Genomic DNA, 12,397 nt, shown 5'->3' on the forward strand with positions numbered 1-12,397 from the left:
AATCAAACATTTCTGCACCACATCTTTCTGATAACATCCAACTTGTAAAGCTGCCTCAGGCTGCACTTACATGGCAATGTTTGAATACGTATTGTTTTAGTGTTTATATGGCAACGTTTTGAAAAAGACATTGATTTTCTCTGTCAAACAACATTTAAATCTACAATGTACTGGACGCCAAAAACACTGCTACCTCAAATGCAAATGAAAAAAATGAAAAAAAACATTCAATTAATCCACAGACATTCATTACCATTTCAGAATGAACAGCCTTTTGTTTTTGGCAATGAAAGTATCAAGGCTGTCAGATTTGCTTTTAAACAAAAGTCAAACAGATGTTTGTGTCTGTGTGGATTTAATAACATTGTGTAGTGAAAGATCAGGTGAAGTTACACCACTGTTCATCTCAAGGCTGACCTGCAAACATCCACAAGGAGCAGAGATTATAGAATAGAATTCAGAAACATGCTGCAGTTTCAGCACTATTCACTTTAAACCAAGTGTACTTAACTCAAACTTGGTGAAGTATATCTCTGATAAATACATCAAAATATAAACTGAAACTCCTTTAGTTGTTTAGAAGAAGCACACTTGAAGTACACTTGAATAACTGTCTTTTTAGTATGGGTTTAAGGAAACTATGTTGCTTTATGATATTATTTTTGCCTCTTTTACAGGCAGTCCAGGCTTTGAAAAGAAAGTAAAACAACAAAAAAAAACCATACTCAGATGTGAGGTGCATTTTTTTGGGGGGGAAATACGGCTCCTGATAGAACCTGTAGACATTCAACTTTTTTAGTTGGTCTGGTGTTAAAGCAAACTAAAAACACAAAAACGTCAAAAATCAGAGAATCGAAATTTAAATCGACTCGAAACACCGAGAAAATCAAATTGAAAAAGAAGTACTGTATATATTACCCCAGCCCTGATGGACAGATGAAGAAGTTGGATTTCTATTACGATGAATCTCAAATATAAAACTGCCAAGTTCCAGGAGAATATGGACTGGGAGTCACGACATGACAAAAGTAAATGGGGTCTTGCTCATATCTGAGGTGCAGGAATCTCAGTGAAAACTGGCCTCCTGGCTCAACTTCAGTTCCCCGTCAAGCCACAGAGCCCCGAGACTCTCAGACAATTGCAAGGCAAGTTTATTTACACAGCATCATTCTGAAACCTTTTCTCTAATTGACTACTTCAAAGTCTGCACTTGTATTCATTCCCAGATTGGTGAGTTGAAAGAAAATGCAGAAGTAAACAAATCAACGCTGATCTGTTGGGAACCTCTCTTGACCCAACTTAACCTCACATTCGCAGTGTGGACAAAACCCTCTGAAACGATCGCCTGCTTCACCCAGCAGATCAATAACTGGTGAGAGGTAAATTAATAACGCAAAGTGTAGATTAAAGCTAAATGATGATATCGTAGGTGCTTTTTTTTCTTCATGGTTTGAATTTCAAGATAAAATTTTAAACAAAAACACTGGCTATTTATATAAAAATAAGAAAATCAGCATTTGTCACTATCAAGCGATCATTACAGCTCCACGGGCCATGACCGTGACAACAGCTGCTAAAAATGAATGAGAGTGATTATTCTGCCGAACAATTAAAGTTCTACCCCCTTCACTAGTCAGCACATGAAATATCTAAACCTTTATGATGACTGTTAAAGAATATTTTGCAGAATTACCTTAGTTTCTAACAATTGAAATTTCTTCAAACTATTCTCTAAAAATATAAATGAAACAAAGCAACAAGTGACAGTCTGCTCCAGCCACACCGAGATGAGGATGAGTGTTGATCCAGTCGGCAGCTTTGATATTATGAAACAATGCATAATGTCTAAAGCTGATCAATCTTGTCAAACATTTGCAACATTACTGTGCTAATTATTTGCGATACACTGGTTAATATTTTACTGGCTGAACAGAATACGGTGTCATGTGGTGCACGACGGGTTACTCCTGAAAGCGATTAAGCATGAGCCTTACCTTGTTCATGTTTCCAGCCTGCTGAGCATTCAATGTGTTGTGTGCGCCCAACTGTGGCCCTCCTTGGGCGAGTGTCTCTGCCAGCACGCTGCCTCCGACGCCCGGTCCAGCGCCGACTGGATTCCCCGGCATGCCCTGACCCTGGTACTGCATGCCGGGCCCTGGTCGGCCCCTTCCCGCTGGTCCCATGCCCCCGTTCATCACCTGTCCCGTCTGGCCCATGACGCCATGACCCTGTCCACTGTTCAACATGGCCTGGTTGAAGGCCATGCTTGCGTTTCCGTTGCCCTGTCCAGCGGACGCGCCTCCTTTCTGGCCCTGGGGAGACTGGTGATTCGGCGAGCCTTGCCTCAGTGGACTTTTACCGAGCACGGCGCCGAGCTGGTTTCCCACCATGCCTCCCTGCTGGGGGCTAGCAGAGTTGAGGCTGCCTCCCAAGATGGAGGAGCTTCCTGGTCGCAGGAGCTCAGACAGCTGCTTGTGTTTGGCAGCGGCGTCGGGAAGCATCGAGTTGAGACCAGGACCTCCTCCACTCGGGCCGCCGTTCGAGGACATTCCCATTGCCAAGTCTCCATTGGGGATGAGCTCATCTGGGAGGTCATTTTCCAGGTCAAACAGTGACACAAGATCTAGAGAAAAATAGGGAGGAAAAAAGTAAGAGTCTGCTAACATTAACATCCGCTTCAAAAAGTAACAAACATGAAAAAAAAAAAAAAATGCTGCAATATAAAGAACTATCTTTATATTGCATTGTTCTCTGACTACAGAGAACAATCAGAATGTTCACAACACATAACAAGCAGTCAGTTTTTGTCCAGAAAACTAAACCCACATCCCAGTAGATTCTCCTTATATCTGAAGCATCATGATCACTTTCTTTTTTTCTATGAATTAAGTCCCAAAATACACTTGCTAAGACCCAAGTTTAGCTTTAATTTCCTTTTCTTGAACCAACCCTCTTCATTCACAAACCGCTGGTCTTTCATGCTACCATGGTTACCAGTCTTTGCACTTTTAAGGACTACATTTACAGATTGCCCCTTTAGCAGGACCTGAGACCAAAGAAAGAACTGAATTTTAGTTAAATATCTTCTATCACATAGTCATGTGGTTCGTCTGCTTTGCTTTCACACCCTGAAAGAAACGGCACACAGCAGGCAAGTGCACAAAGTCTGACTGAACAAACCCAACGAAACAGACAGAGTGTGAAAACATTAAGTTCCGAATGAAACTATTGTTTTCGATAGCTTCCTGGTATATCAAACCATCTGTCACCAACGGAAAAGTACTTCTATGAGACTGAAGATACAGGATCTGTATGTATTTAATTCCTATAAATGGAAATTAAAACCAAGCCTGATTAAAGTGGCAAAAAAAAAAAAAAAAAAAAAGATATCTAATTTTTGCATGTATATCGATAAACAATATGGCTGAAGGCAGTGTGTGGCTGAACTTCACAGACTGAATCAATTAGTTACAAAATACCTACTTGGAGATTCCTTTCCGAACATTGAAAAAGAGACCAGCGTGAGGGTGAACTCAGATGCCACTGCCTCTACTGCTCCGTGTATTTATAAATGTTTAAGTTGGAGTTCACATTGTGCTAAATGTGCTCACAGATGCAATGGATGTGTGGGTAGTCCCAAGAAACAATGAGAAAAAAAGCTGTGGCCGCAGAAAACTTCCCACACTGGCTTTTCTGCCAGTCACACGGGCAGATGTAGAATTGCTGTATGACAAGATTGATTTTTTTAGACTATGGAGGATAATTCATGCCTGCGTTGGTCTGGCCACACACAACGCTTCCTTCTTTATGCCTTGTCTACATTTGGACTATATTAATCATTTATTATTACAGAATGTACACATTGATGATATTACTAGACATTTGTTTACTGCAAACGGTGGTCAGTTTAGAGCTGCTGCCATTAAACAAAGAAAGCAAAAGAAGAAAAATGGATGAGATGATCAGTTTAACTTGATGATTGCCAATCAATCGAAAAAAATACCACAACCATCGTCAAACCGATACTTCAACATGTCAGGTAAATTCAGATGCAGGCTTATGGACTTGGCCTTCACACGGCCATGCTCTTCTACTTGGACAAATGAGAATATGCGAGGAGATATTGGCTCTTTTTTTTCTGTCTAATTACAATCAGAGATTATATAACATGTAAAGTGATTACAAGTATTTGCACGAGACAAAATGAGAACTGATCAAGAAAGCAGCTTGATACCATCTGAGAGGAAGGGAAGTTGAAATGCAAAGATTTTCTCTGAATCTCTCTGCACATTGTTAGTGTTGAAAAAAAAATGAAAAGGAAAAGTCTACACAAAGAGAAAAACAACAAAGGCTACCACCATTTAAATCACACACTCATACCAAGGTTCATCACGTGAGGGTATGTGTGTGCCGGCCAATAAATCTTTATCAGCACAACAGCCACACCCGCCCTGACGCCGAGCTCAGCGTCTGTGGTAATTACATTGGTACAGAACGGAATATGGACTGGCAATTACTATTAGATTGGATATTACCTCCTCGGGCTTCAAATTAAATACCCGAGTTGCTTCATCTCAGAGCAACAGGTGTCAGAACAGCATCAGATGAGGATGGTTGACTGCCAACACCTGCACATTTCTTGAGGCATTTTCATACAAGAGTAGAGACACATGCTTGAGGAGTGGCCTTCACTAGGAACTCCTTCATGAATTCTGTAACGGTAATGTGAGTTCAGTCATTATACGAGTGTAATAGGTGGCAGTCATTTCCAAGCATCAAAAAGCCAGTGTCGCACTATTCTCACCTGAGGAGGACACCGCTGCTACTGAGGGTAAATCAGGGAAAAGCTTTTCACCAGTTAAATGAAAATCATTTCTTTCTTTATTTCTTGGGAGTTTTAATTTTTCCTGTTATGACAAACAGAATCCTTGCAATTGTAGCATTTTTTTGACATGATACTAAAAGCTCGACATGCTGAATAATAGCCAGTTACGAAAGGATTCTTATTAGAACATTGAGTGAGACAAGATTAGGCTTGTGAAGCACCTGACCTGAGATTGGTGGTTTTTCCTCAATGTTTGTTTTGATATTTTATTTTTTTACCTTGTAGAGAAACATCTAGCTCACGGCAATCAAAGCTCATTTCACACCTCATCTGTAAAACAACATCAGCTAAGACAATGACAAGCCAAAACATTAAAACCACCTCCCTAATAATGTGTAGGTTCAGCTTCGGTTGACAAACCAACCCTGAGCCATCGAAGGACGGACTCCAATAGAGCTCGGAAGGTGTGTGGTGGTATCTAGCACCATGATGTTAGGAGCAGGCTCTTAAATTCCTCCGAGTTGGAAGGTGGGGCTGCCACAAGACCACAGGCATCAAGCAGCTATTGCCACCCACGACCACAAATTGATTGGATTTTTCCTCTTTGCTTGGAAATCTTTTGCTAATTACTGACCAATGCAGACCTTCGGTGTTCGAGGTGCTCTAATCCAGGAGTCTAGCCATCACAAAGTCATTGATACTTTTACACTCCTTTTTTTTTTTCTTGCTTGTAACAAAACAAAGAAACTCCATGTTCACCCACTGGAGTATGAAATATATCATGCAATAAACCTGACATATCTGATCCAAAGGCAGGTACCTCGATAACAAGGTGATCAATAGTATTCACTGAACATATCTGTGGTCATAATGTTATGTTTTATCTGTACATGAATGTATGCGGCTGCAAATCTTTTCTCTTTCTCATTTTGATTAGACTGCTGTCTCAGCGCACCGTTTATTACTGTTTGCTCATTTTTTAGCATTGTGTTGCCTGTATTTTCAAGGACCAGGAACACTTTGTCACTCAACTATCATTTTCTGTTTGGAGCTTGGATGAAGGACTTTTGTAAAAATAGACAAAGCTCATCATCGGTGAAGATATATAATGCTGAAACAAAGGCAGAACACAAAAGAGCAGCACTGGTGATGACTTTTTGTTTTTAAATGCCATAAAGCACTTTGTGTTGCTTTTAACTGTATGAAAAGTGCTATATCAATAAAGATTGATTGATTGATTAAATGCATCAAGACCTATCTGACTCCCAAAATAATTTGCACGGTGACATTTGGCCATTTGTGTCAATGATTTCACAATTGTGCAATCATCAATGTACAATTATTAGTTTGAAAGAAACAAGAAGGAATGCAGAAGTTCCCAAGTATGGTGGTCTTTTTTTGTCTTAAACCTCAACACAAAGTATCGTGTGATAACATTACATAACAGACGTGTGCACAAAGTGAATATGAGAAGTTTACATGGACCCCGACTGGACAAACAGAGGAATCAGCAGTGAAGCATGCAAGGAAAATTTCCCCACCAAAATCATAATCAATACTATTCAACACAAACATAATAAAGATGCTGGAGTCATAGCACATTCATAGCAAAAGACTTTGACTTATTTGCATCAAAGATACCAAACAATTTTGCAGAAGAAAGTTGCGATCCTTGAACTGAGGAAATGTGGCATGGTTTTTTTGTTTAAGCCCATTTGAGTGGCGGCACATTTGTAAAACTTTTAATATGGTGTTTTATGAGAAAAACTGTGATGACTTCAAGATGTAAAAAATTAGTGCCACACAGCTCATGTCAAAGCTGGCGGCTGCAGTCATTTGTAATTGCCACATTTATGAAAAAAACCACAACCATTATGAGAAACAGCCCAAAATATATTCAGGGCAGGGGTGCTGAATTTAAATAAAAAAAATGTTTTTCTTGCTTTTTGGCAGTCAGACAGTTTAAATGAATAAAACTGGTCCTACATCCTGTTTGGAGAAGCTGGTCTGACAAAAAGGATTAAAAAAAATGACTGGTTGGCAGCTAGTAGCACCCACCCATCTCATCTTCATCAGTTCCACCTCAGCTGAGACATTAGGCAGTAACAAGTCACCAGGCTATTGAGAGGCGGCATCTTTACGCTTAGCTGGTCTGAATACGCACTGCCCACACTGCCAAAGAACGCACACCCAGAGGTTGGTTATCATACATGCAGGCGGGGACCGAGGACGTCCCGCTAGGTGAACAGTCATACTGCCTCTGGCTTGCGGCACGGACACGCCCACTGAGCCACACCAGTGAAAAACCAGCCTGACAATGCAATGGGTTGTGGCCACAGGCACAAACACATACAGACACGAGACTGAAGCATCATAAAATCTGTCACACATTAACATAAACATCAAAGACTGCTAATCTGTGCCTGTGAGCGTCGGTTCTGTGAGCAGCAGGTTAGATGTGGTAAAAGCAGTTGTCGTACTACTACTCATAAAATGGAGGTACCAATAACAAATGATTCATTCCATCAGATGAACTTTGAGATACCTGAAGCCTTGGCATAAGTGCATTTTGAAATTAATTAAAAACAACTAATGGTGAATGCTTAACACGACCATATTATAATGATCTCAAGAATCAGATTTTATTTTACGGACAGCATGCTAATTGATTATTATGATTATTTACAAAATCTTAAACGTAAAGTGTTGCTACCTAAGTCAAATTAGTTCAATTTCCATGGAGCAACAGGAAAAATGACCACTAACCAATTAATAGCGTGCATTTACTGTTTGGGATATCTAACTTCACGCAGATCAACTGAAGCTAGATTCACACAACACGGAATGGTCGCACTGATCAGATTTTACTGCTAATATGTGAACAAAACTCAATTTATTTTTTTAAGACAGTGTGAGACAGTGTTTATATGACAGCTATCAACTGGAAATAGCATCATCTGGCTTCTTAAAAAGTTCACGTTCAAGTAATGAAGACTGATGCAATTGGAAAAAATTGCTCTCTGGAAGCAGTTTTCGCGAGGATCTTCTTTTCAGAGATTCTCAACGCCACTGTTGTGTGGACGAACAGCTAAAATGCCACAATAGTTTACCATTTCCACTTGAAAATGTTTTAGAAACAGGGCCTGATCAGCACAAATACAATTTTCATCTGCGGGCCTGAATTTACACAAAAAAAAAAAAAAAAAAAAAAAAGCTGAGGTTTTCAAAGCTACCTTAGTCTGAACAGTCGCGTTTCCTTTCCTTCAACTTACACACGTCCAGGAATCGAAGTTGCACTTTTTTAGTGGATACGATGGATGTCACTTTGGATTGACACCTGTCTCCTATACAGTTGTGTTCTTTCTTAATATTCCTCAATTTATAACTTTGTAATTACTCTGTCCGTTGCAGATCAACTTCAATATTGACACAAACACACTGAAATGTGGCATCTGAATTTACTGGATTTGTGCAAATAAATGACAAACGCAACCCTGTAACCAGTCAGATATTCAGCAAAAGGTCAATTCAGTGAGTATTGTATTCTGATCATATTCTGACTGTTCGCACAGGAGTCTGATGGCGGTGTGAACAGCCATGCAAAAGCACAGGCCCATAGTGTCTTTCCTTAAGTGCTTCAGAGGAGAGCCAATCTGAAGAGGTGCTGTTCAATGCTTGCTGCATGCCCGTCAGCTGAGACAGAAACAGCGTTTCTGGCAGAGTTGGGGGGAGGAGGCCCAGTATCAGCCTGCTTTATTACCCAGTGAAAGTTCCTGTCACTCCCCGCTCCAAGAAGATGGCTGCTGATAGAGGACTTTCAGCCACTTAGAAAACAAACACCACCCCTCCAGTGGGCTGCATCCATCCCAATACTTTGCACTCCATCGGATGCCGGTTTCACAAGGTGAGATGATAATCGGGGATACACCGTTTAATTCTGGACATCCCAGAAGAAAGGGATACAAATGTGAGAAAATCTTTAATTGTGGCTTCAAATCTGTGGTCTTGGGTTGTAAAACATGACAGGTTTGGCAGGGTGAGATTTTTGCGGCCGGGACCTTACTACGTTACGCAGGGTGACCATGACCGCTGAGCCACAGCTACCAACAACCAATAGAAATACAGCAGAAAAGGATGCGACAACCAAAGCTGCATCAGCTTGTCAGCAAAACTTAAGTTATCAGATTATTAAGAACATAAAACATTGGGCCAATTCTGTTACCTTCATTGATTTACTTTCTGAAGGCACCGGCGGTGTACACAGATGGTGCACAGAATCACTTAGTTTAAATACTGCTGCATGTTGCTGCAGTTGTCACATCCAACTCAGTGGAAGGGAACACTTTGTAGTTAAACTTACCGTAATTAAGTTTATAAAATCCACATTGTACAATGTAACAGATTTAGAACAACAAAATTTGTAGTCAGTAGGACCATCGAGGAGATTGTTGCCCATATAAATGTCATCAGAGGTATGTTCTGAACACTATATAGACTTCTATATGCGTACAAATATGGACAGCTATAATATGAACAGAGAGCAGTGTTTGTAAATGAACCGTTGCGTATGTCACTAACAGCTTGCTGGTTCTCAGCAGTTTTTATGACTTCGTAAATAGAAAAAGGGACAAAGGTTAGATTTTGAAACTTGAATGGTGCAATTTGCAAAATTTTGCACTAAAAGGTTTTCAGTCCTGAGATTTTATCATTTATTAACGAATTATTTTCAATGCTCATGTGAAGGGCAATGTGTCAGTGCAGTGGTGAACAGTCTCACCTCGTAGCAAAAAAATATTTCAGGTTCAAGTCTCCCTGTGCCTGTGTGGGTTTTCTCTGAGCACGGCCAGTTTGTGACTGTAAACTGCCAGTGGGTGTGAAAGTGTGTGACCTGTCTATGTGGTTTGTTGCCCTGTGATGGATCGGTAAGTTGTGAAGGGTGTAACCTGCCGTCACCCATAGTCAGCTGGGATTGGCTTCAGCACCCTGTGACTCGAAGCTGCAGAATAGAAGATGGACGAATGGCTGCTCATACAGAAATCCTGAATCAACTTTTCAAGCATCTATATTGTTCTCTTATGCAAGAACTTGGCCAACTAAATTATTGCTTTCATGAGGAATTGGTTCCTGTTAAAGAGCCACTTGCCAAATTCAGATAAACATTTGTTTTGCAAGTAGTGATTACTGTTTGTGAATCGATGAATTTAGAATCAAACCTCTATGGGCCTGTTCAATGTTGGATGTCACCTTTAAATGAACTCCTCCTTTGGGCTCAATTAGGCAAAACTTTTCATTCAACAATTTATCTAAAATGTTCCATTTGGAATCTGATGAAATATTAACAATCACAGATTATGAATACGTTCCTTGTTTTAAAATGCTGTCCATGGTTTTTTGATGGGAAGGGAGTTTGTTAATACTGCTGAAACCTTTTTCTATATACACTTGTAACATACACATAATGCTTGAAAAGTTTCAAAAGAAGATAAAAAACTGACAACAGTAAATTGTATAGAAAATATGTAAAGGTTGCATTCTGAGTCATAAACCAGTTATAATGACTGACAGTGGGAGTGTGGGCTAAAGATACTTAATGTTTACAACAACAGCACAAAACTATTGGAAACAAAAAAAAAAGTTGCTCTGCAGGATGGACTGGTGAGGATGTAGACCCTGAAGGCCGCTTTCTAGTACCGAGCCTTAAGGGGAAAAGTTAGATGCTTTCTCCATTCACGGTTTCGGTTGACTTAATTCAATCATATGGCTGGATGGAGCAGAGCTGATACTTCACAGGCAGGCTGACTATCATCCAATCACACAAAACAAAGGTTAAAGTGCTTCTGCTGAGCTCAAGTGTCTATTAGAGTGACGCTAATTTCAACCACTCAACAGATACACCAACAGCAACTTTATCTGTATCGGTAGGCTGGACAAAAAAAAGACTGCTTCTCCTAATGGATCAGGAAGTTTATCACGTAGCTTTCTTGTGCGAGGGTTGCGAGACACGCAGACGTAATGTCAACCTTTCTATCCTCTTATATCTCTAATGAGTTTTGCACAATTGCGCTTTCCGCAAAAGTCAATTTCCAATCATGCAACATTGTAAAGTTGGAACAAACTGCCTGTTGAACAGTTGCTGTCCTCCCGATGAGGATGCTGTGAGTCTGCACATGCTCTGACATCAATGACTCCTCATACGATTGGTCAAAATATTTCAGATCGGACACAATCAGACAGTTTTACTGTCGCATTTGCACAATCCGCTGAAGTGACTGGTGAGTCTGGGTGCGTGCAGTGTCAATAAAAAAAAAAAAAAAAAAAAGCACAACCGAGCCGAGTGCATGTTTATCAAACATCAACTTCATTGCAAGTTGCTGTGTGTTATGTAAAAGCACTGTCCCGTCCTTACCTGGGCCATCTGATCCTGAGAGGGGTGAATTGAGCTTGGGTCGCTTTGCGGTGGGGGGTCCGACATCCAGCAAATTGTCAGCCATCCTGCTCGGCGAGTCTTATGAATGGGTGGTAAAATAGACAGTGGGCAAAAAAACGTAAGATCGGTCCAAATCGTTGCCCACTGGCTGGTAATCGCCGATGACTTCTCGTAATGTTGCGCGTTGAGGGATAATTTAACTGTTTTTTTTCCTCCTTTTCTCGGCTGGCAGACAGACGAAACGCTGCCTGGAGAAAAGGGATTCAAAAGAAAGGCAACAGCGCCACGCTCCGCCGCCGAAGATCACCCCATGATAATCCAACACCCAACACCCACATAATTATCGTCAATAATCACGTCCAAAAAATATTTCGCTTCGAGAAAAATAAATAAAAATCATTCATAAAATATTACACACCGAGTAAGCGATTCCCTTTCTCCGCGGATCGTCGGTTTCACGTCTGAACAGAATCATTTTTTTCTCCGACGAAACGAGCAGCCATAAAATCTATTCTTGGTCTAAATAAAAAGATCAAAATTCAAAAAATATTTTCTATGAGGCGGATAATTTTTCCCGTCGCTGTCTGCCGGTAAATTCAGCGTCTCTGGACGGAGATACGGCGAGAAGCGGCGCTCGCAAAAGGGAAATCAAATATACAGTGGGCTCTCGAGACGACAATAACCCGTTTAAACCTCATATGTTCGCATTAATCCTCATCGGAAGAACTAAGGCTTCGATTCAGTGCAAGAAAAGGCCGTTTGAGCGCCGTCTGGGGAGCTCCGAGAGGTTTTTAAAATTAATGCTCCCCCCGAAATCCCGATTCTGAGCCGCGTCAAGATGGCGGCTGTTGATTCCTCCGATACAAAAAAGTTTTTTTTTTTCTTCCCAGCTAGACCGGGGGAGGGAGGGGAGGGGGAGGGGGGTGCGTGGCGCTGTGACGCCCTGACGTAACCTGTGCCCCACCGTGCGTCATGTGGACGTACGTCAAGCTGCCTCTAGGGGTGGAATAACGCAGAAAATGTTGCTTTTATTCTCTGTTGTAACTGATTCAAACTTTACATTCAGTTGCATTTGATTTAAATCAGAGGGAGAAAAATATTTAGGTTGATATGCAAACTAAAAATCATCTACAGCTCCGACATCT

At 40.9% G+C, this 12,397-nt stretch overlaps 1 protein-coding gene across 2 annotated transcripts in view; it reads right to left on the minus strand.

Moving 5' to 3' along the window:
* crebbpb (CREB binding lysine acetyltransferase b) overlaps positions 1-12,105 on the minus strand; it is a 32,559-nt gene extending 20,454 nt beyond the window's left edge. For both annotated transcript variants that reach the window (XM_030089177.1, XM_030089178.1), the window contains exons 1-2: positions 11,232-12,105; positions 1,995-2,623 (exon numbers count right to left, since the gene is read on the minus strand). In XM_030089177.1, coding sequence (XP_029945037.1) covers positions 1,995-2,623; positions 11,232-11,316 — 714 coding nt within the window. In that variant the 5' untranslated portion in view covers positions 11,317-12,105. The remainder of the gene's footprint in view (positions 1-1,994; positions 2,624-11,231) is intronic.
* Positions 12,106-12,397: the final 292 nt, after the last annotated feature.

The sequence above is a fragment of the Salarias fasciatus genome, chromosome 4 (assembly GCF_902148845.1).
Source record: "Salarias fasciatus chromosome 4, fSalaFa1.1, whole genome shotgun sequence".
In the NCBI taxonomy this organism is placed as follows: Eukaryota; Metazoa; Chordata; class Actinopteri; order Blenniiformes; family Blenniidae; genus Salarias; species Salarias fasciatus.